Source organism: Hyla sarda, unplaced genomic scaffold (genome assembly GCF_029499605.1).
Source record: "Hyla sarda isolate aHylSar1 unplaced genomic scaffold, aHylSar1.hap1 scaffold_1607, whole genome shotgun sequence".
In the NCBI taxonomy this organism is placed as follows: Eukaryota; Metazoa; Chordata; class Amphibia; order Anura; family Hylidae; genus Hyla; species Hyla sarda.
In genome coordinates, this window is record NW_026608243.1 from 13,884 (window position 1) to 38,944 (window position 25,061).

The following is a 25,061-nucleotide window of genomic DNA, read 5'->3' on the forward strand; positions in this document are numbered from 1 at the left end:
GTGATCAGTGTAATTGTATTACTATTATATTAGTGATATTATACAGGGGCGGGGCTGTTATCAGTGTAATTGTATTACTATTATATGAGTGATGTCATACAGGGGGCAGGGCTGTGATCAGTGTAATTGTATTACTATTATATCAGTGATGTTATACAGGGGGCGGGGCTGTGATCAGTGTAATTGTATTACTATTAAATCAGTGATGTCATACAGGGGGCAGGGCTGTGATCAGTGTAATTGTATTACTATTATATCAGTGATGTTATACAGAGGGCGGGGCTGTAATTAGTGTAATTGTATTACTATTATATGAGTGATGTCATACAGGGGGCGGGGCTGTGATCACATGTCATTACTATTATATCAGTGATGTCATACAGGGGGCGGGGCTGTGATCAGTGTAATTGTATTACTATTATATATATCAGTGATATTATACAGGGGCGGGGCTGTGATCAGTGTAATTGTAATACTATTATATGAGTGATGTCATACAGGGGGCGGGGCTGTGAATACCACTTAGACATGAGATAGGGCTGGTTGCCAGCAGTAATGGTCGCTTGTTGTCCCTGGTTACTTATGACGGTATCTTCTCACAGTGTACAGGGTGATGGCGGTTTGAGCACGTGGAAGTCCAACAGTTCACTATCCCTGGGGACGTCCATCTCACACGGGAAAATGGATGATGGAGAATCGTCTACACAGCAGACCCCGGTCATCAAAGCGGGATGGCTGGACAAGAACCCACCACAGGGGTAAGTGAGCGCTCCGCTGAGTGTCTGCACACATGTCCTCATATAAATAAAGCTTTGTCATTGTATAATATGGAAGAACTTTGTAGTGGACTGTAAAAGAGAAACTGTCCCTGTTGCCCATAGCAACCAATCACAGCTCAGCCCATAGCAACCAATCACAGCTCAGCCCATAGCAACCAATCACAGTTCAGCTTTTGTTTTACCAATTGAAAGCAGACCGGGTATTGGTTGCTATGGGCTGAGATGTGATTGGTTGCTATGGGCTGAGTTGTGACTGGTTGCTATGGGTCGAATTGTGATTGGTTATATGGGCTGAACTGTGATTGGTTATATGGGCTGAGCTGTGATTGGCTGCTATGGGCTGAGATGTGATTGGTTGCTATGGGCTGAGCTGTGATTGGTTGCTATGGGCTGAGGTGTGATTGGTTGCTATGGGCTGAGGTGTGATTGGTTGCTATGGGCTGAGCTGTGAGTGGTTGCTATGGGCAATAAAGGCAGGTTTTTATCGCACTGTTTTGTAGTATCTTTTTGTTTCACATAGCAACCAATCACAGCTCAGCCCATAGCAACCAATCACAGCTCAGCCCATAGCAACCAATCACAGCTCAGCCCATAGCAACCAATCACAGCTCAGCCCATAGCAACCAATCACAGCTCAGCCCATAGCAACCAATCACAGCTCAGCCCATAGCAACCAATCACAGCTCAGCCCATAGTAACCAATCACAGCTCAGCCCATAGTAACCAATCACAGCTCAGACCATAGCAACCAATCACAGCTCAGCCCATAGTAACCAATCACAGCTCAGCCCATAGCAACCAATCACAGCTCAGCCCATAGCAACCAATCACAACTCAGCCCATAGTAACCAATCACAGCTTAGCTTTCATTTTTACCAGAGCATTTTAAGAATTGAACTCTGAGCTGAGGGTGGTTGCTATGGGCAACAAAGAGAATCTTACTATAAGAGGGCACAATAAATCACCTGAAGTGCTCTGCTTGCTGTCAGTGAATTACAATATTGGTCATTACGCCCAGAGGCTGACCTAGTAGTAGGCTGATTTTGCACAGCTGAGAATTTGCTACTGTGTGTCAGTGAACGAAAGGCTTTGTGAGGTAATAACATAAGCAGCAAATATATTAAAGGGGCACTCCACTGCCCCAGTGTCTGGAACATTTAGTTCCGAATGCTGGGTACGGGCTACGGGGGTCGTGACGTCACACCCCGCCCCCTCAATGCAAGTCTATGGGAGGGGGCGTGACGTCCGTCACGCCCCCTCCCATAGACTTGCATTGAGGGGGTGTGACGTCACGAGGGGCTTGGTCATGACATCACGACCCCCGCACGCAGCGTTCTGAACTAAACTTTCCCAGATGCTGGGGCAATGGAGTACCCCTTTAATACAATACAACGAACACATCAGCTTTGTGAGTGGGACTAAAATGAATCAGCAGTCGCTCCTGGGATTGGTGGGCGCCATCATTGGCCGCACATCTCCCTGTGTAAATGAAGGATGTGCGGCCAATAGTGATCGATCCGTACATCATCCGTGCGGTGCGGAGTAAGGCCCATCATGCCATGGGATCGGCGCTTGTATCGGCCGTGGTTCTGACCCTTAGTCAATACAGAACTGTTATTGGCCTCTATATGATCTTCTCCGCAGATGGCGCTATGACAACAATTGCGCGGTTCTGAACAGTCAGGGCTCTCACATCTGAGTCTCATTTATCATCTCCCGCCCGTCTGGTGTTTACGTTCCCGGATCTTGCAGATTGTGTCTGTATCTTCCCCCTCACACCTCCTTTCCTTGGTTTGGGTTTGGGATTCTTCTTCCCGCTGGGGATTTCGGTCTGACCACCACACCCATCATCCTCCACGAGATGCTGCAGCTGCGCTCCGAGGAGTCGGCCAATAATCAGCACATTCTTTCTTATGTGATGTGGTGGATGTGAGCTGGAGAAGGTCTCCTGTAATTCTGTATATATAAATATAAATATATATATATATATATATATATATATATATATATATGACTTCTGCACCTCTCCTATATGGGAAGATTCTATGGTGATAACTGATATCCTGTATATAGGGCTCCTGCTCATATCCTATATGGGAAGATTCTATGTTGATAACTGATATCCTGTATATAGGGCTCCGGCTCATATCCTATATGGGAAGATTCTATGGTGATAACTGATATCCTGTATATAGGGCTCCGGCTCATATCCTATATGGGAAGATTCTATGGTGATAACTGATATCCTGTATATAGGGCTCCTGCTCATATCCTATATGGGAAGATTCTATGTTGATAACTGATATCCTGTATATAGGGCTCCGGCTCATATCCTATATGGGAAGATTCTATGGTGATAACTGATATCCTGTATATAGGGCTCCGGCTCATATCCTATATGGGAAGATTCTATGGTGATAACTCTGATATCCTTTATATAGGGCTCCTGCTCATATCCTACATTGGAGGATTCTATGACGGGCTGAAACCTTCCATATTCTACAGTCAGATCCAGTTCTGTGGTGGGGGCCCCGTATATTTAGTGGCTCCAACCGGAGTATAAAAATAATTCATGGCTACTGCCAACATGTTAATATACTGCTGCCTGACCATATAGCCCAGTACTACGGCTATCTGACCATATAGCCCAGTATAACCCAGTACTACTGCTGCCTGACCATATAGCCCAGTATAGTCCAGTACGACTGCTGCCTGACCATATAGCCCAGTATAGCCCAGTACTACTGCTGCCTGACCATATAGCCCAGTATAGTCCAGTACGACTGCTGCCTGACCATATAGCCCAGTATAGCCCAGTACGACTGCTGCCTGACCATATAGCCCAGTATAGTCCAGTACGACTGCTGCCTGACCATATAGCCCAGTATAGCCCAGTACTACTGCTGCCTGACCGTATAGCCCAGTATAGCCCAGTACTACTGCTGCCTGACCTTATAGCCCAGTATAGCCCAGTACTACTGCTGCCTGACCATATAGCCCAGTATAGCCCAGTACTACTGCTGCCTGGCCATATAGCCCAGTATAGCCCAGTACTACTGCTGCCTGACCATATAGCCCAGTATAGCCCAGTACTACTGCTGCCTGACCATATAGCCCAGTATAGCCCAGTACTACTGCTGCCTGACCATATAGCCCAGTATAACCCAGTACTACTGCTGCCTGACCATATAGCCCAGTATAGCCCAGTACTACTGCTGCCTGACCATATAGCCCAGTATAGCCCAGTACTACTGCTGCCTTACCATATAGCCCAGTACTACTGCTGCCTGACCGTATAGCCCAGTACCACTGCTGCCTGACCGTATAGCCCAGTACTACTGCTGCCTTACCATATAGCCCAGTACTACTGCTGCCTTACCATATAGCCCAGTACTACTGCTGCCTGACCATATAGCCCAGTACTACTGCTGCCTGACCATATAGCCCAGTACTACTGCTGCCTGACCATATAACCATGTAGTGCTGCCCAGCCATATAACCTTGTAGTGCTGCCCATCCATATAACCATGTAGTGCTGCCCAGCCATATAACCATGTAATGCTGCCCAGCCATATAACCATGTAGTGCTGCCCAACCATATAACCATGTAGTGCTGCCCAACCATATAACCTTGTAGTGCTGCCCAGCCATATAACCATGTAGTGCTGCCCAGCCATATAACCGTGTAGTGCTGCCCAACCATATAACCTTGTAGTGCTGCCCAGCCATATAACCATGTAGTGCTGCCCAACCATATAACCATGTAGTGCTGCCCAACCATATAACCATGTAGTGCTGCCCAGCCATATAACCATGTAGTGCTGCCCAGCCATATAACCATGTAATGCTGCCCAGCCATATAACCATGTAGTGCTGCCCAACCATATAACCATGTAGTGCTGCCCAGCCATATAACCATGTAGTGCTGCCCAACCATATAACCATGTAGTGCTGCCCAGCCATATAACCATGTAGTGCTGCCCAGCCATATAACCATGTAGTGCTGCCCAGCCATATAACCATGTAATGCTGCCCAGCCATATAACCATGTAGTGCTGCCCAGCCATATAACCATGAAGTGCTGCCCAGCCATATAACCGTGTAGTGCTGCCCAGCCATATAACCGTGTAGTGCTGCCCAGCCATATAACCGTGTAGTGCTGCCCAACAATATAACCATGTAGTGCTGCCCAGCCATATAACCGTGTAGTGCTCCCCAGCCATATAACCATGTAGTGCTGCCCAACCATATAACCATGTAGTGCTGCCCAACCATATAACCTTGTAGTGCTGCCCAGCCACATAACCATGTAGTGCTGCCCAACCATATAACCATGTAGTGCTGCCCAACCATATAACCATGTAGTGCTGCCCAGCCACATAACCATGTAGTGCTGCCCAGCCATATAACCGTGTAGTGCTGCCCAGCCATATAACCATGTAGTGCTGCCCAACCATATAACCTTGTAGTGCTGCCCAACCATATAACCATGTAGTGCTGCCCAGCCATATAACCATGTAGTGCTGCCCAGCCATATAACCATGTAGTGCTGCCCAGCCATATAACCATGTAATGCTGCCCAGCCATATAACCATGTAGTGCTGCCCAACCATATAACCATGTAGTGCTGCCCAGCCATATAACCATGTAGTGCTGCCCAGCCATATAACCATGTAGTGCTGCCCAGCCATATAACCATGTAATGCTGCCCAGCCATATAACCATGTAGTGCTGCCCAGCCATATAACCATGAAGTGCTGCCCAGCCATATAACCGTGTAGTGCTGCCCAGCCATATAACCGTGTAGTGCTGCCCAGCCATATAACCGTGTAGTGCTGCCCAACAATATAACCATGTAGTGCTGCCCAGCCATATAACCGTGTAGTGCTCCCCAGCCATATAACCATGTAGTGCTGCCCAACCATATAACCATGTAGTGCTGCCCAACCATATAACCTTGTAGTGCTGCCCAACCATATAACCATGTAGTGCTGCCCAGCCACATAACCATGTAGTGCTGCCCAGCCATATAACCGTGTAGTGCTGCCCAGCCATATAACCATGTAGTGCTGCCCAGCCATATAACCATGTAGTGCTGCCCAACCATATAACAGTCTAGTGCTGCCCAGCCATATAACCATGTAGTGCTGCCCAACCGTATAACCATGTAGTGCTGCCCAGCCATATAACCATGTAGTGCTGCCCAACCATATAACAGTGTAGTGCTGCCCAGCCATAAAACCATGTAGTGCTGCCCAGCCATATAACCTTGTAGTGCTGCCCATCCATATAACCGTGTAGTGCTGCCCAGCCATATAACCATGTAGTGCTGCCCAACCATATAACAGTGTAGTGCTGCCCAACCATATAACAGTGTAGTGCTGCCCAGCCATATAACCGTGTAGTGCTGCCCAGCCATATAACCGTGTAGTGCTGCCCAACCATATAACCGTGTAGTGCTGCCCAGCCATATAACCATGTAGTGCTGCCCAGCCATATAACCATGTAGTGCTGCCCAGCCATATAACCATGTAGTGCTGCCCAGCCATATAACCATGTAGTGCTGCCCAACCATATAACCATGTAGTGCTGCCCAGCCATATAACCGTGTAGTGCTGCCCAACCATATAACCGTGTAGTGCTGGCCAACCATATAAACGTGTAGTGCTGCCCAGCCATATAACCGTGTAGTGCTGCCCAGCCATATAACCGTGTAGTGCTGCCCAACCATATAACCATGTAGTGCTGCCCAACCATATAACCATGTAGTGCTGCCCAGCCATATAACCATGTAGTGCTGCCCAGCCATATAACCATGTAGTGCTGCCCAACCATATAACCATGTAGTGCTGCCCAGCCATATAACCATGTAGTGCTGCCCAGCCATATAACCATGTAGTGCTGCCCAGCCATATAACCATGTAGTGCTGCCCAGCCATATAACCGTGTAGTGCTGCCCAGCCATATAACCGTGTAGTGCTGCCCAGCCATAGAACCTTGTAGTGCTGCCCAACCATTTAACCTTGTAGTGCTGCCCAGCCATATAACCATGTAGTGCTGCCCAACCATATAACCATGTAGTGCTGCCCAACCATATAACCATGTAGTGCTGCCCAGCCATATAACCATGTAGTGCTGCCCAGCCATATAACCATGTAATGCTGCCCAGCCATATAACCATGTAGTGCTGCCCAACCATATAACCATGTAGTGCTGCCCAGCCATATAACCATGTAGTGCTGCCCAACCATATAACCATGTAGTGCTGCCCAGCCATATAACCATGTAGTGCTGCCCAGCCATATAACCATGTAGTGCTGCCCAGCCATATAACCATGTAATGCTGCCCAGCCATATAACCATGTAGTGCTGCCCAGCCATATAACCATGAAGTGCTGCCCAGCCATATAACCGTGTAGTGCTGCCCAGCCATATAACCGTGTAGTGCTGCCCAGCCATATAACCGTGTAGTGCTGCCCAACAATATAACCATGTAGTGCTGCCCAGCCATATAACCGTGTAGTGCTCCCCAGCCATATAACCATGTAGTGCTGCCCAACCATATAACCATGTAGTGCTGCCCAACCATATAACCTTGTAGTGCTGCCCAGCCACATAACCATGTAGTGCTGCCCAACCATATAACCATGTAGTGCTGCCCAACCATATAACCATGTAGTGCTGCCCAGCCACATAACCATGTAGTGCTGCCCAGCCATATAACCGTGTAGTGCTGCCCAGCCATATAACCATGTAGTGCTGCCCAACCATATAACCTTGTAGTGCTGCCCAACCATATAACCATGTAGTGCTGCCCAGCCATATAACCATGTAGTGCTGCCCAGCCATATAACCATGTAGTGCTGCCCAGCCATATAACCATGTAATGCTGCCCAGCCATATAACCATGTAGTGCTGCCCAACCATATAACCATGTAGTGCTGCCCAGCCATATAACCATGTAGTGCTGCCCAGCCATATAACCATGTAGTGCTGCCCAGCCATATAACCATGTAATGCTGCCCAGCCATATAACCATGTAGTGCTGCCCAGCCATATAACCATGAAGTGCTGCCCAGCCATATAACCGTGTAGTGCTGCCCAGCCATATAACCGTGTAGTGCTGCCCAGCCATATAACCGTGTAGTGCTGCCCAACAATATAACCATGTAGTGCTGCCCAGCCATATAACCGTGTAGTGCTCCCCAGCCATATAACCATGTAGTGCTGCCCAACCATATAACCATGTAGTGCTGCCCAACCATATAACCTTGTAGTGCTGCCCAACCATATAACCATGTAGTGCTGCCCAGCCACATAACCATGTAGTGCTGCCCAGCCATATAACCGTGTAGTGCTGCCCAGCCATATAACCATGTAGTGCTGCCCAGCCATATAACCATGTAGTGCTGCCCAACCATATAACAGTCTAGTGCTGCCCAGCCATATAACCATGTAGTGCTGCCCAACCGTATAACCATGTAGTGCTGCCCAGCCATATAACCATGTAGTGCTGCCCAACCATATAACAGTGTAGTGCTGCCCAGCCATAAAACCATGTAGTGCTGCCCAGCCATATAACCTTGTAGTGCTGCCCATCCATATAACCGTGTAGTGCTGCCCAGCCATATAACCATGTAGTGCTGCCCAACCATATAACAGTGTAGTGCTGCCCAACCATATAACAGTGTAGTGCTGCCCAGCCATATAACCGTGTAGTGCTGCCCAGCCATATAACCGTGTAGTGCTGCCCAACCATATAACCGTGTAGTGCTGCCCAGCCATATAACCATGTAGTGCTGCCCAGCCATATAACCATGTAGTGCTGCCCAGCCATATAACCATGTAGTGCTGCCCAGCCATATAACCATGTAGTGCTGCCCAACCATATAACCATGTAGTGCTGCCCAGCCATATAACCGTGTAGTGCTGCCCAACCATATAACCGTGTAGTGCTGGCCAACCATATAAACGTGTAGTGCTGCCCAGCCATATAACCGTGTAGTGCTGCCCAGCCATATAACCGTGTAGTGCTGCCCAACCATATAACCATGTAGTGCTGCCCAACCATATAACCATGTAGTGCTGCCCAGCCATATAACCATGTAGTGCTGCCCAGCCATATAACCATGTAGTGCTGCCCAACCATATAACCATGTAGTGCTGCCCAGCCATATAACCATGTAGTGCTGCCCAGCCATATAACCATGTAGTGCTGCCCAGCCATATAACCATGTAGTGCTGCCCAGCCATATAACCGTGTAGTGCTGCCCAGCCATATAACCGTGTAGTGCTGCCCAGCCATAGAACCTTGTAGTGCTGCCCAACCATTTAACCTTGTAGTGCTGCCCAGCCATATAACCATGTAGTGCTGCCCAACCATATAACCATGTAGTGCTGCCCAACCATATAACCATGTAGTGCTGCCCAACCATATAACCATGTAGTGCTGCCCAACCATATAACCGTGTAGTGCTGCCCAGCCATATAACCATGTAGTGCTGCCCAGCCATATAACCATGTAGTGCTGCCCAGCCATATAACCGTGTAGTGCTGCCCAGCCATATAACCGTGTAGTGCTGCCCAGCCATATAACCGTGTAGTGCTGCCCAGCCATATAACCGTGTAGTGCTGCCCAGCCATATAACCGTGTAGTGCTGCCCAGCCATATAACCATGTAGTGCTGCCCAGCCATATAACCGTGTAGTGCTGCCCAACCGTATAACCATGTAGTGCTGCCCAGCCGTATAACCATGTAGTGCTGCCCAGCCATATAACCATGTAGTGCTGCCCAGCCATATAACCATGTAGTGCTGCCCAGCCATATAAACATGTAGTGCTGCCCAGCCATATAACCGTGTAGTGCTGCCCAACAATATAACCATGTAGTGCTGCCCAGCCATATAACCGTGTAGTGCTCCCCAGCCATATAACCATGTAGTGCTGCCCAACCATATAACCATGTAGTGCTGCCCAACCATATAACCTTGTAGTGCTGCCCAGCCACATAACCATGTAGTGCTGCCCAGCCACATAACCATGTAGTGCTGCCCAACCATATAACCATGTAGTGCTGCCCAACCATATAACCATGTAGTGCTGCCCAGCCACATAACCATGTAGTGCTGCCCAGCCATATAACCGTGTAGTGCTGCCCAGCCATATAACCATGTAGTGCTGCCCAACCATATAACCTTGTAGTGCTGCCCAACCATATAACCGTGTAGTGCTGCCCAGCCATATAACCATGTAGTGCTGCCCAACCATATAACCATGTAGTGCTGCCCAACCGTATAACCATGTAGTGCTGCCCAACCATATAACCTTGTAGTGCTGCCCAACCATATAACCGTGTAGTGCTGTCCAGCCACATAACCATGTAGTGCTGCCCAACCATATAACCATGTAGTGCTGCCCAACCATATAACCTTGTAGTGCTGCCCAGCCATATAACCGTGTAGTGCTGCCCAGCCATATAACCATGTAGTGCTGCCCAGCCATATAACCATGTAGTGCTGCCCAGCCATATAACCATGTAGTGCTGCCCAACCATATAACCTTGTAGTGCTGCCCAGCCATATAACCGTGTAGTGCTGCCCAACCATATAACCATGTAGTGCTGCCCAGCCATATAACCATGTAGTGCTGCCCAACCATATAACCATGTAGTGCTGCCCAGCCATATAGCCATGTAGTGCTGCCCAACCATATAACCGTGTAGTGCTGCCCAGCCATATAACCATGTAGTGCTGCCCAGCCATATAACCATGTAGTGCTGCCCAGCCATATAACCATGTAGTGCGGCCCAGCCATATAACCGTGTAGTGCTGCCCATCCATATAACCGTGTAGTGCTGCCCAGCCATATAACCATGTAGTGCTGCCCAGCCATATAACCATGTAGTGCTGCCCAACCGTATAACCATGTAGTGCTGCCCAACCGTATAACCATGTAGTGCTGCCCAGCCATATAACCATGTAGTGCTGCCCAACCATATAACAGTGTAGTGCTGCCCAGCCATATAACCATGTAGTGCTGCCCAACCGTATAACCATGTAGTGCTGCCCAGCCATATAACCATGTAGTGCTGCCCAACCATATAACAGTGTAGTGCTGCCCAGCCATAAAACCATGTAGTGCTGCCCAGCCATATAACCTTGTAGTGCTGCCCATCCATATAACCGTGTAGTGCTGCCCAGCCATATAACCATGTAGTGCTGCCCAACCATATAACAGTGTAGTGCTGCCCAACCATATAACAGTGTAGTGCTGCCCAGCCATATAACCGTGTAGTGCTGCCCAGCCATATAACCGTGTAGTGCTGCCCAACCATATAACCGTGTAGTGCTGCCCAGCCATATAACCATGTAGTGCTGCCCAGCCATATAACCATGTAGTGCTGCCCAGCCATATAACCATGTAGTGCTGCCCAGCCATATAACCATGTAGTGCTGCCCAACCATATAACCATGTAGTGCTGCCCAGCCATATAACCGTGTAGTGCTGCCCAACCATATAACCGTGTAGTGCTGGCCAACCATATAAACGTGTAGTGCTGCCCAGCCATATAACCGTGTAGTGCTGCCCAGCCATATAACCGTGTAGTGCTGCCCAACCATATAACCATGTAGTGCTGCCCAACCATATAACCATGTAGTGCTGCCCAGCCATATAACCATGTAGTGCTGCCCAGCCATATAACCATGTAGTGCTGCCCAACCATATAACCATGTAGTGCTGCCCAGCCATATAACCATGTAGTGCTGCCCAGCCATATAACCATGTAGTGCTGCCCAGCCATATAACCATGTAGTGCTGCCCAGCCATATAACCGTGTAGTGCTGCCCAGCCATATAACCGTGTAGTGCTGCCCAGCCATAGAACCTTGTAGTGCTGCCCAACCATTTAACCTTGTAGTGCTGCCCAGCCATATAACCATGTAGTGCTGCCCAACCATATAACCATGTAGTGCTGCCCAACCATATAACCATGTAGTGCTGCCCAACCATATAACCATGTAGTGCTGCCCAACCATATAACCATGTAGTGCTGCCCAGCCATATAACCATGTAGTGCTGCCCAGCCATATAACCATGTAGTGCTGCCCAGCCATATAACCGTGTAGTGCTGCCCAGCCATATAACCGTGTAGTGCTGCCCAGCCATATAACCGTGTAGTGCTGCCCAGCCATATAACCGTGTAGTGCTGCCCAGCCATATAACCGTGTAGTGCTGCCCAGCCATATAACCATGTAGTGCTGCCCAGCCATATAACCGTGTAGTGCTGCCCAACCGTATAACCATGTAGTGCTGCCCAGCCGTATAACCATGTAGTGCTGCCCAGCCATATAACCATGTAGTGCTGCCCAGCCATATAACCATGTAGTGCTGCCCAGCCATATAAACATGTAGTGCTGCCCAGCCATATAACCGTGTAGTGCTGCCCAGCCATATAACCATGTAGTGCTGCCCAGCCATATAACCGTGTAGTGCTGCCCAGCCATATAGCCATGTAGTGCTGCCCAACCATATAACCGTGTAGTGCTGCCCAGCCATATAACCATGTAGTGCTGCCCAGCCATATAACCATGTAGTGCGGCCCAGCCATATAACCATGTAGTGCTGCCCATCCATATAACCGTGTAGTGCTGCCCAGCCATATAACCATGTAGTGCTGCCCAGCCATATAGCCATGTAGTGCTGCCCAGCCATATAACCATGTAGTGCTGCCCAACCGTATAACCATGTAGTGCTGCCCAGCCATATAACCATGTAGTGCTGCCCAACCGTATAACCATGTAGTGCTGCCCAACCGTATAACCATGTAGTGCTGCCCAACCATATAACCATGTAGTGCTGCCCAACCATATAACCATGTAGTGCTGCCCAGCCATATAACCATGTAGTGCTGCCCAGCCATATAACCATGTAGTGCTGCCCAGCCATATAACCATGTAGTGCTGCCCAGCCATATAACCATGTAGTGCTGCCCAGCCATATAACCGTGTAGTGCTGCCCAGCCATATAACCATGTAGTGCTGCCCAACCATATAACAGTGTAGTGCTGCCCAGCCATATAACCATGTAGTGCTGCCCAACCGTATAACCATGTAGTGCTGCCCAGCCATATAACCATGTAGTGCTGCCCAACCATATAACAGTGTAGTGCTGCCCAGCCATATAACCATGTAGTGCTGCCCAGCCATATAACCTTGTAGTGCTGCCCATCCATATAACCGTGTAGTGCTGCCCAGCCATATAACCATGTAGTGCTGCCCAACCATATAACAGTGTAGTGCTGCCCAACCATATAACAGTGTAGTGCTGCCCAGCCATATAACCGTGTAGTGCTGCCCAGCCATATAACCGTGTAGTGCTGCCCAACCATATAACCGTGTAGTGCTGCCCAGCCATATAACCATGTAGTGCTGCCCAGCCATATAACCATGTAGTGCTGCCCAGCCATATAACCATGTAGTGCTGCCCAACCATATAACCATGTAGTGCTGCCCAGCCATATAACCGTGTAGTGCTGCCCAACCATATAACCGTGTAGTGCTGGCCAACCATATAAACGTGTAGTGCTGCCCAGCCATATAACCGTGTAGTGCTGCCCAGCCATATAACCGTGTAGTGCTGCCCAACCATATAACCATGTAGTGCTGCCCAACCATATAACCATGTAGTGCTGCCCAGCCATATAACCATGTAGTGCTGCCCAGCCATATAACCATGTAGTGCTGCCCAACCATATAACCATGTAGTGCTGCCCAGCCATATAACCATGTAGTGCTGCCCAGCCATATAACCATGTAGTGCTGCCCAGCCATATAACCATGTAGTGCTGCCCAGCCATATAACCGTGTAGTGCTGCCCAGCCATATAACCGTGTAGTGCTGCCCAGCCATAGAACCTTGTAGTGCTGCCCAACCATTTAACCTTGTAGTGCTGCCCAGCCATATAACCATGTAGTGCTGCCCAACCATATAACCATGTAGTGCTGCCCAACCATATAACCATGTAGTGCTGCCCAACCATATAACCATGTAGTGCTGCCCAACCATATAACCATGTAGTGCTGCCCAGCCATATAACCATGTAGTGCTGCCCAGCCATATAACCGTGTAGTGCTGCCCAGCCATATAACCGTGTAGTGCTGCCCAGCCATATAACCGTGTAGTGCTGCCCAGCCATATAACCGTGTAGTGCTGCCCAGCCATATAACCGTGTAGTGCTGCCCAGCCATATAACCGTGTAGTGCTGCCCAGCCATATAACCGTGTAGTGCTGCCCAGCCATATAACCGTGTAGTGCTGCCCAACCGTATAACCATGTAGTGCTGCCCAGCCGTATAACCATGTAGTGCTGCCCAGCCATATAACCATGTAGTGCTGCCCAGCCATATAACCATGTAGTGCTGCCCAGCCATATAACCATGTAGTGCTGCCCAGCCATATAACCGTGTAGTGCTGCCCAGCCATATAACCATGTAGTGCTGCCCAACCATATAACCATGTAGTGCTGCCCAGCCATATAACCATGTAGTGCGGCCCAGCCATATAACCATGTAGTGCTGCCCATCCATATAACCGTGTAGTGCTGCCCAGCCATATAACCATGTAGTGCTGCCCAACCATATAACCATGTAGTGCTGCCCAACCATATAACCATGTAGTGCTGCCCAGCCATATAACCATGTAGTGCTGCCCAACCATATAACCGTGTAGTGCTGCCCATCCATATAACCGTGTAGTGCTGCCCAGCCATATAACCGTGTAGTGCTGCCCAGCCATATAACCATGTAGTGCTGCCCAGCCATATAACCATGTAGTGCTGCCCAACCATATAACCATGTAGTGCTGCCCAACCATATAACCGTGTAGTGCTGCCCAACCATATAACCGTGTAGTGCTGCCCAACCATATAACCATGTAGTGCTGCCCAACCATATAACCATGTAGTGCTGCCCAACCATATAACCATGTAGTGCTGCCCAACCATATAATCATGTAGTGCTGCCCAACCATATAACCATGTAGTGCTGCCCAACCATATAACCATGTAGTGCTGCCCAACCATATAACCATGTAGTGCTGCCCAGCCATATAACCATGTAGTGCTGCCCAACCATATAACCATGTAGTGCTGCCCAGCCATATAACCGTGTAGTGGGCACTTCGAAAGGTATCGCCGGATCTCTGAAGTGCCTTAGTTTTCTAGCTCAATTCTTATTTCTTTATATTTTATATTATTTTGTATTCTGTGTAAATAAAGATCGGGTAATGATATGTTCACATGTGAGAGAAAAAAAAGTAAAAAGTGTCAAAAATATTCAGTTCCGTTTTATGTAAATTTATAATTTTTGAGGAAGTTCTGGGATATTTTTGTATTTTATCTTACAAAAGCAAAATAATTATAATGCAGAAGAGAGGGCTGTGTGTAGTGACTGACAATACAGGAGAGTCACTGAGAGGACTGTGTGTAGTGACTGACAATACAGGAGAGTCACTGAGAGGACTGTGTGTAGTGACTGACAATACAGGAGAGTCACTGAGAGGACTGTGTGTAGTGACTGACAATACAGGAGAGTCACTGAGAGGACTGTGTGTAGTGACTGGGATAATACAGGAGAGTCACTGAGAGGACTGTGTGTAGTGACTGGGATAATACAGGAGAGTCACTGAGAGGACTGTGTGTAGTGACTGAGATAATACAGGAGAGTCACTGTGAGGACTGTGTGTAGTGACTGTGATAATACAGGAGAGTCACTGAGAGGACTGTGTGTAGTGATTGGGATAATACAGGAGAGTCACTGAGAGGACTGTGTGTAGTGACTGTGATAATACAGGAGAGTCACTGAGAGGACTGTGTGTAGTGACTGGGATAACACAGGAGAGTCACTGAGAGGACTGTGTGCAGTGACTGGGATAATACAGGAGAGTCACTGAGAGGACTGTGTGTAGTGACTGAGATAATACAGGAGAGTCACTGAGAGGACTGTGTGTAGTGACTGGGATAATACAGGATAGTCACTGAGAGGACTGTGTGTAGTGACTGGGATAATACAGGAGGGTCACTGAGAGGACTGTGTGTAGTGACTAGGATAATACAGGAGAGTCACTGAGAGGACTGTGTGTAGTGACTGGGATAACACAGGAGAGTCACTGAGAGGACTGTGTGTAGTGACTGGGATAATACAGGATAGTCACTGAGAGGACTGTGTGTAGTGACTGAGATAACACAGGAGAGTCACTGAGAGGACTGTGTGTAGTGACTGGGATAATACAGGAGAGTCACTGAGAGGACTGTGTGTAGTGACTGGGATAATACAGGAGAGTCACTGAGAGGATTGTGTGTAGTGACTGGGATAATACAGGAGAGTCACTAAGAGGACTGTGTGTAATGACTGGGATAATACAGGAGAGTCACTGAGAGGACTGTGTGTAGTGACTGAGATAATACTGGAGAGTCACTGAGAGGACTGTGTGTAGTGACTGAGATAATACAGGAGGGTCACTGAGAGGACTGTGTGTAGTGACTGGGATAATACAGGAGAGTCACTGAGAGGACTGTGTGTAGTGACTGGGATAATACAGGAGAATCACTGAGAGGACTGTGTGTAGTGACTGGGATAATACAGGAGAGTCACTGAGAGGACTGTGTGTAGTGACTGGGATAATACAGGAGAGTCACTGAGAGGACTGTGTGTAGTTACTGGGATAATACAGGAGGGTCACTGAGAGGGCTGTGTGTAGTGACTGAGATAACACAGGAGAGTCACTGAGAGGACTGTGTGTAGTGACTGAGATAATACAGGAAAGTCACTGTGAGGACTGTGTGTAGTGACTGGGATAATACAGGGGAGTCACTGAGAGGACTGTGTGTAGTGACTGGGATAATACAGGAGAGTCACTGAGAGGACTGTGTGTAGTGACTGGGATAATACAGGAGAGTCACTGAGAGGACTGTGTGTAGTGACTGTGATAATACAGGAGAGTCACTGAGAGGACTGTGTGTAGTGACTGGGATAATACAGGAGAGTCACTGAGAGGACTGTGTGTAGTGACTGGGATAATACAGGAGGGTCACTGAGAGGACTGTGTGTAGTGACTGGGATAATACAGGAGAATCACTGAGAGGACTGTGTGTAGTGACTAGGATAATACTGGAGAGTCACTGAGAGGACTGTGTGTAGTGACTGGGATAATACAGGGGAGTCACTGAGAGGACTGTGTGTAGTGACTGGGATAATACAGGAGAGTCACTGAGAGGACTGTGTGTAGTGACTGTGATAATACAGGAGAGTCACTGAGAGGACTGTGTGTAGTGACTGGGATAATACAGGAGAATCACTGAGAGGACTGTGTGTAGTGACTGTGATAATACAGGAGAGTCACTGAGAGGACTGTGTGTAGTGACTGGGATAATACAGGAGGGTCACTGAGAGGACTGTGTGTAGTGACTGGGATAATACAGGATAGTCACTGAGAGGACTGTGTGTAGTGACTGAGATAACACAGGAGAGTCACTGAGAGGACTGTGTGTAGTGACTGGGATAATACAGGAGAATCACTGAGAGGACTGTGTGTAGTGACTGAGATAATACTGGAGAGTCACTGAGAGGACTGTGTGTAGTGACTGGGATAATACAGGAGAGTCACTGAGAGGACTGTGTGTAGTTACTGGGATAATACAGGAGGGTCACTGAGAGGACTGTGTGTAGTGACTGTGATAATACAGGAGAGTCACTGAGAGGACTGTGTGTAGTGACTGAGATAACACAGGAGAGTCACTGAGAGGACTGTGTGTAGTGACTGGGATAATACAGGAGAGTCACTGAGAGGACTGTGTGTAGTGACTGGGATAATACAGGAGAGTCACTGAGAGGACTGTGTGTAGTGACTGGGATAATACAGGATAGTCACTGAGAGGACTGTGTGTAGTGACTGTGATAATACAGGAGAGTCACTGAGAGGACTGTGTGTAGTGACTAGGATAATACAGGAGAGTCACTGAGAGGACTGTGTGTAGTGACTGGGATAATACAGGAGAGTCACTGAGAGGACTGTGTGTAGTGACTGAGATAATACAGGAGAGTCACTGAGAGGACTGTGTGTAGTGACTGGGATAATACAGGAGAGTCACTGAGAGGATTGTGTGTAGTGACTGTGATAATACAGGAGAGTCACTGAGAGGACTGTGTGTAGTGACTGGGATAATACAGGAGAGTCACTGAGAGGACTGTGTGTAGTGACTGAGATAATACAGGAGAGTCACTGAGAGGACTGTGTGTAGTGACTGGGATAATACAGGAGAGTCACTGAGAGGACTGTGTGTAGTGACTGAGATAATACAGGAGAGTCACTGAGAGGACTGTGTGTAGTGACTGGGATAATACAGGAGAGTCACTGAGAGGATTGTGTGTAGTGACTGGGATAATACAGGAGGGTCACTGAGAGGACTGTGTGTAGTGACTGAGATAATACAGGAGAGTCACTGAGAGGATTGTGTGTAGTGACTGGGATAATACAGGAGGGTCACTGAGAGGACTGTGTGTAGTGACTGACAATACAGGAGAGTCACTGAGAGGACTGTGTGTAGTGACTGGGATAATACAGGAGAGTCACTGAGAGGACTGTGTGTAGTGACTGTGATAATACAGGAGAGTCACTGAGAGGACTGTGTGTAGTGACTGGGATAATACAGGAGAGTCACTGAGAGGACTGTGTGTAGTGACTGGGATAATACAGGAGAGTCACTGAGAGGACTGTGTGTAGTGACTGAGATAATACAGGAGAGTCACTGAGAGGACTGTGTGTAGTGACTAGGATAATACAGGAGAATCACTGAGAGGACTGTGTGTAGTGACTAGGATAATACAGGAGAGTCACTGAGAGGACTGTGTGTAGTGACTGGGATAATACAGGAGAATCACTGAGAGGACTGTGTGTAGTGACTGGGATAATACAGGAGAGTCACTGAGAGGACTGTGTGTAGTGACTGGGATAACACAGGAGAGTCACTGAGAGGACTGTGTGTAGTGACTGGGATAATACAGGAGAGTCACTGAGAGGACTGTGTGTAGTTACTGGGATAATACAGGAGAGTCACTGTGAGGACTGTGTGTAGTGACTGTGATAATACAGGAGAGTCACTGAGAGGACTGTGTGTAGTGACTGAGATAACACTGGAGAGTCACTGAGAGGACTGTGTGTAGTGACTGGGATAATACAGGAGAGTCACTGAGAGGACTGTGTGTAGTGACTGAGATAATACTGGAGAGTCACTGAGAGGACTGTGTGTAGTGACTGGGATAATACAGGAGGGTCACTGAGAGGACTGTGTGTAGTGACTGAGATAATACAGGAGAGTCACTGAGAGGACTGTGTGTAGTGACTGTGATAATACAGGAGAGTCACTGAGAGGACTGTGTGCAGTGACTGTGATAATACAGGAGAGTCACTGAGAGGACTGTGTGCAGTGACTGGGATAATACAGGAGGGTCACTGAGAGGACTGTGTGTAGTGACTGAGATAATACAGGAGAGTCACTGAGAGGACTGTGTGTAGTGACTGTGATAATACAGGAGAGTCACTGTGAGGACTGTGTGTAGTGACTGTGATAATACAGGAGAATCACTGTGAGGACTGTGTGTAGTGACTGTGATAATACAGGAGAGTCACTGTGAGGACTGTGTGTAGTGACTGTGATAATACAGGAGAGTCACTGTGAGGACTGTGTGTAGTGACTGTGATAATACAGGAGGGTCACTGAGAGGACTGTGTGTAGTGACTGTGATAATACAGGAGGGTCACTGAGAGGACTGTGTGTAGTGACTGGGATAATACAGGAGAGTCACTGAGAGGACTGTGTGTAGTGACTGTGATAATACAGGAGAGTCACTGAGAGGACTGTGTGTAGTGACTGGGATAATACAGGAGAGTCACTGAGAGGACTGTGTGTAGTGACTGTGATAATACAGGAGAGTCACTGAGAGGACTGTGTGTAGTGACTGTGATAATACAGGAGGGTCACTGAGAGGACTGTGTGTAGTGACTGAGATAATACAGGAGAGTCACTGAGAGGACTGTGTGTAGTGACTAGGACAATGTCACATGACTTTCTCCTCCGTCAGTGCTTCTTTTATTATCCTCTTGACCAGTTTTGTGTTTTCTCTTGAAGGCCGTACAGATTCCAGAGGCGATGGGTGAAGCTGGACGTGGACTATCTCCGCTACTACGACAGTGACGAGGTACAGTCAGGGTTCATGGTTATGTGCGTTTTGTTTTAGGGTTAAGATATTATCCAGACCAACCCACATCTATTCTCATGAAGTGTTAGTCAGTCTGAGGGTTAAAGGGGTACTCTCCCCCACTGATGCAGGTCTCCTCTTCTATGGTCCCTGCCTATTTTAGTAGTAATAACTGGATGTGGTACATAAGAGGGTCTAATCGGGGACTTTTCTCGATGCTGTAGGACATGTACTCAAAGCGAATCATCAAGACCAACTTCATAGAGAAGGTGACCTCCACCGGGGACCAGAAATTCGAGGTCACAACATCTAACCGCAACTTTGTGTTTCGAGCCGAGAGCGATGGTAGGTGCCTCCCGACCACTGATTACACTTCTTGACACCTTCAGAGTTTTTCACTAACACCTTTTTATTTCTTTGTCATGGGCAGCGGAGAGGAATGATTGGATAAAGGTGATCCAGCAGGTCCTGGTGGACAGGAGGTCCAGACCCATCAGCACCTCACTATACGGCTCTGAGATGGTGGACAAGTGTGGGCACCTGGAGAGGAAGGGCTGGAAGCCAAAGCTGTTTGTGGTTGTGGCCGCAGATAAAGTTTATCTGTACAAGAATGGAGAGGTTAGTACTCACCCCGTCCTATCACGTCCCATCATACAACACTATTCCACCTGGACAAATACTCCACTTATCTGGAACAATGTTATCGGTCATAAACGTATAGCTTGTCACATAGTGTTATTCTGCCGCTGTTCACATGATGCGGTGATCTGTGGCATTTGTGAAAGACCCAACACCTAATAGCAGTGCCATAAGACACCTAGATAGTACCACTGAGTGCCCAGGTAAACAGTGACATATGACACCTAGGTAATGCCTCACAAAGCCCAGGTAAAAAGTGCCATACAATGCCTAGAAAAAGCTACAGAGTACCCAGATAAACAGTGGCATATGACACCTAAAGTCACACAGTGCCCAGATAAACAGTGGCATATGACACCTAAAGTCACACAGTGCCCAGATAAACAGTGGCATATGACACCTAAAGTCACACAGTGCCCAGATAAACAGTGGCATATGACACCTAGGTAATGCCACACAAAGCCCAGGTAAAAGGTGCCATACAATGCCTAGAAAAAGCTACAGAGTGCCCAGATAAACAGTGGCATATGACACCTAGATAAAGTCACACAGTGCCCAGATAAACAGTGGCATATGACACCTAGATAAAGTCACACAGTGCCCAGATAAACAGTGGTGTATGACACCTAGCTAATTCCACACAGCACTCAGATAAACAGTGGCGTATGACACCTAGTTAAGGTCACACAGTGCCCAGATAAACAGTGGCATATGGCACCTAGATAAAGTCACACAGTGCCCAGATAAACAGTGGTGTATGACACCTAGCTAATTCCACACAGCACTCAGATAAACAGTGGCGTATGATGCCTAGATAAGGTCACACAGTGCCCAGATAAACAGTGGTGTATGACACCTAGTTAAGGTCACACAGTGCCCAGATAAGCAGTAACATGTAGATTAGTGTTCCCTGATGCATGGCTACAGCTCCCATCATTTGGGTATCATGGGAGTTGTTCTTTTGCAACAGTTGGGGAACTATCACCTAGACATGCCAGTAGGCACGGTGCCATCCATTACCAAGATTATGCCCCCAGATAAACTGTGCGTAGAAAAATATTGCATATAACTTCTAGACAATACTAGTTTGTGGTCAGATAAACAATGCCATTGAACATCCAGATAATGCCACTCACTGCCCAGGTAAACGGTGCTCAGAGAAATATCTATAACTCCTATATAATGTGCCCATAAATACAAAGCCATTAAAGGGGCAGTCCCATTTAGGAAAATCTATCCCCTATCCCTAAGTGTTTGATCGCAGGGGGTCCTAACGGTTATACCCCTCCCCCCCCCCCCCCCCCCCCCGCTATCAGACACTTATTTCCTATCCTTTGGATAGAGGACACATTTTCCTAAATGGGACGACCCCTTTAATTAACTAGATAATGCCACACAGTGCCCTGAAAATTGCTTCTAGATTATAAAAAAGTTCCATTCAACACCTGGATAGTGCTACTCAGTGACCAGATAAGCATTGCTATCCAACACCTAGATAGTGCTACTCAGTGACCAGATAAGCATTGCTATCCAACACCTAGATAGTGCTACTCAGTGACCAGATAAGCATTGCTATCCAACACCTAGATAGTGCTACTCAGTGACCAGATAAGCATTGCTATCCAACACCTAGATAGTGCCTCACAATGCTAAAATACTAATTGCTTAAAAAAACAAGACATATAATCCCTAAATGAAACCACTCAATGCCCAGATAAATAGTGCCATCCAACACCTAATGCCACACTCTGCCCAGATAAAGTGCCTCCCAACACCTAATGCCACACTCTGCCCAGATAAATAGTGCCTCCCAACACCTAAATAATGCCACACTCTGCCCAGATAAATAGTGCCACCGAACACCTAAATAATGCCACACTCTGCCCAGATAAATAGTGCCTCCCAACACCTAATGCCACACTGCCCAGATAAATAGTGCCACCCAACACCTAAATAATACAACACTCTGCCCAGATAAATAGTGCCACCCAACACCTAATGCCACACTCTGCCCAGATAAATATTGCCTCACAACACCTAATGCCACACTCTGCCCAGATAAATAGTGCCACCCAACACCTAATTCCACACTCTGCCCAGATAAATAGTGCCTCACAACACCTAATGCCACACTCTGCCCAGATAAATAGTGCCACCCAACACCTAAATAATGCCACACTCTGCCCAGATAAATAGTGCTACCCAACACCTAAATTATGCCACACTCTGCCCAGATAAATAGTGCCTACCAACACCTAATGCCACACTCTGCCCAGATAAATAGTGCCACCCAACACCTAATGCCACACTCTGCCCAGATAAATAGTGCCTCCCAACACCTAATGCCACACTCTGCCCAGATAAATAGTGCCTCACAACACCTAATGCCACACTCTGCCCAGATAATTAGTGTCACCCAACACCTAATGCCACACTCTGCCCAGATAAATAGTGCCTCCCAACACCTAATGCCACACTCTGCCCAGATAAATAGTGCATCACAACACCTAATGCCACACTCTGCCCAGATAAATAGTGCCACCCAACACCTAATGCCACACTCTGCCCAGATAAATAGTGCCTCACAACACCTAATGCCACACTCTGCCCAGATAAATAGTGCCACCCAACACCTAAATAATGCCACACTCTGCCCAGATAAATAGTGCCTCACAACACATAATGCCACACTCTGCCCAGATAAATAGTGCCATCCAACACCTAATGCCACACTCTGCCCAGATAAATAGTGCCTCACAACACCTAATGCCACACTCTGCCCAGATAAATAGTGCCATCCAACACCTAATGCCACACTCTGCCCAGATAAATAGTGCCTCACAACACCTAATGCCACACTCTGCCCAGATAAATAGTGCCTCCCAACACCTAATGCCACACTCTGCCCAGATAAATAGTGCCTCCCAACACCTAATGCCACACTCTGCCCAGATAAATAGTGCCTCCCAACACCTAATGCCACACTCTGCCCAGATAAAGAGATAATGCAACTCAAATAAACATAGTCATCCAACCCCTAGATAGTACCTCACAATGCACAGATACACAGGGATTAGACTAGTATTTCCCAACCAGGGTGCCTCCAGCTATTGCAAAACTACAAATTCCAGTATGTTGGGAGTTGTAGTTTTGCAACAGCTGGAGGCACCCTGGTTAGGAAACACTGGCTTAGACAAGTGCCCAGATAAATAGTGCCACCCAACACCTAATGCCACACTCTGCCCAGATAAATAGTGTCACCCACTACACAATATTCGTGTCTGTTTCCCCACAGGACTTTGTGTCAGGTGTGGGGATCACCTCTATTGACATGAACCTTGGCAGTGTAAAGGAGGTGGACAAGAAGAGTTTTGACCTGGCCACGCCTTACGGAACGTTCAGGTGAGGGGGTCAGGGCCCTAAAATGTGTCTCACAAAAGGTATCATAACATATATTCACTTCCGGGACCTTTGGACTTCAGGTAAGAAGAGTTAGTGTTTTATTTATATACATTTCCTGGCACTGTGACTATTCAACCGTCACACTGTGTCAGTCTGACCGGTGTCTGGACACATGGTAGTCGCACGTTCAGTGCTCTGTGAGTTCTTATCTTGTGGATCCCTTTATCCTGTCTGATCCCTCGGTGGTGTCTCCAGTTTTATTGCAGATAATGAACAGGAGAAGAGTGAGTGGGTGGAAGCCATGATGCAGTCAGTCGCCTGCGCTCTATCCAACTTCGAAGTAGCCCAGAAAATATGGTCAGTGGAATCCAACAGACTATGTGCCGACTGCAAGTGCCCCAAACCGGACTGGGCCTCCGTCAACCTGTGCGTGGTCATCTGTAAAAAGTGCGCAGGTGAGAAAATACACTGCGGAAAATAGGAGCAGTATAATAGTAGGTGTATTCTTGTATATAAGGGCAGTATTATAGTAGTTATATTCTTGTATATTGGAGACAGTATTATAGTAGTTATATTCTTGTATATAGGAGAAAGTATTATAGTAGTTATATTATTATATATAGGAGCAGTATTATAGTAGTTATATTCTTGTATATAGGAGCAGTATTATAGTAGTTATATTCTTGTATATAGAGCAGTATTATAGTAGTTATATTCTTGTATATAGGAGCAGTATTATAGTAGTTATATTCTTGTATATAGGAGGCAGTATTATAGTAGTTATATTCTTGTATATAGGAGGCAGTATTATAGTAGTTATATTCTTGTATATAGGAGCAGTATTATAGTAGTTATATTCTTGTATATAGGAGCAGTATTATAGTAGTTATATTCTTGTATATAGGAGCAGTATTATAGTAGTTATATTCTTGTATATAGAGCAGTATTATAGTAGTTATATTCTTGTATATAGGAGCAGTATTATAGTAGT

General features: G+C 47.3%; 1 protein-coding gene across 1 annotated transcript; it reads left to right on the top strand.

Annotated features, from left to right (window-relative positions):
• Positions 1-516: 516 nt before the first annotated feature.
• On the top strand, positions 517-24,551 carry LOC130310953 (arf-GAP with Rho-GAP domain, ANK repeat and PH domain-containing protein 1-like). Its single transcript, XM_056552436.1, has 6 exons — positions 517-758; positions 19,960-20,029; positions 20,254-20,374; positions 20,460-20,647; positions 23,964-24,070; positions 24,326-24,551. Exons 1-6 carry the CDS (start codon positions 556-558, stop codon positions 24,549-24,551), a joined length of 915 nt encoding a protein of 304 aa, XP_056408411.1. The 5' UTR covers positions 517-555.
• Positions 24,552-25,061: the final 510 nt, after the last annotated feature.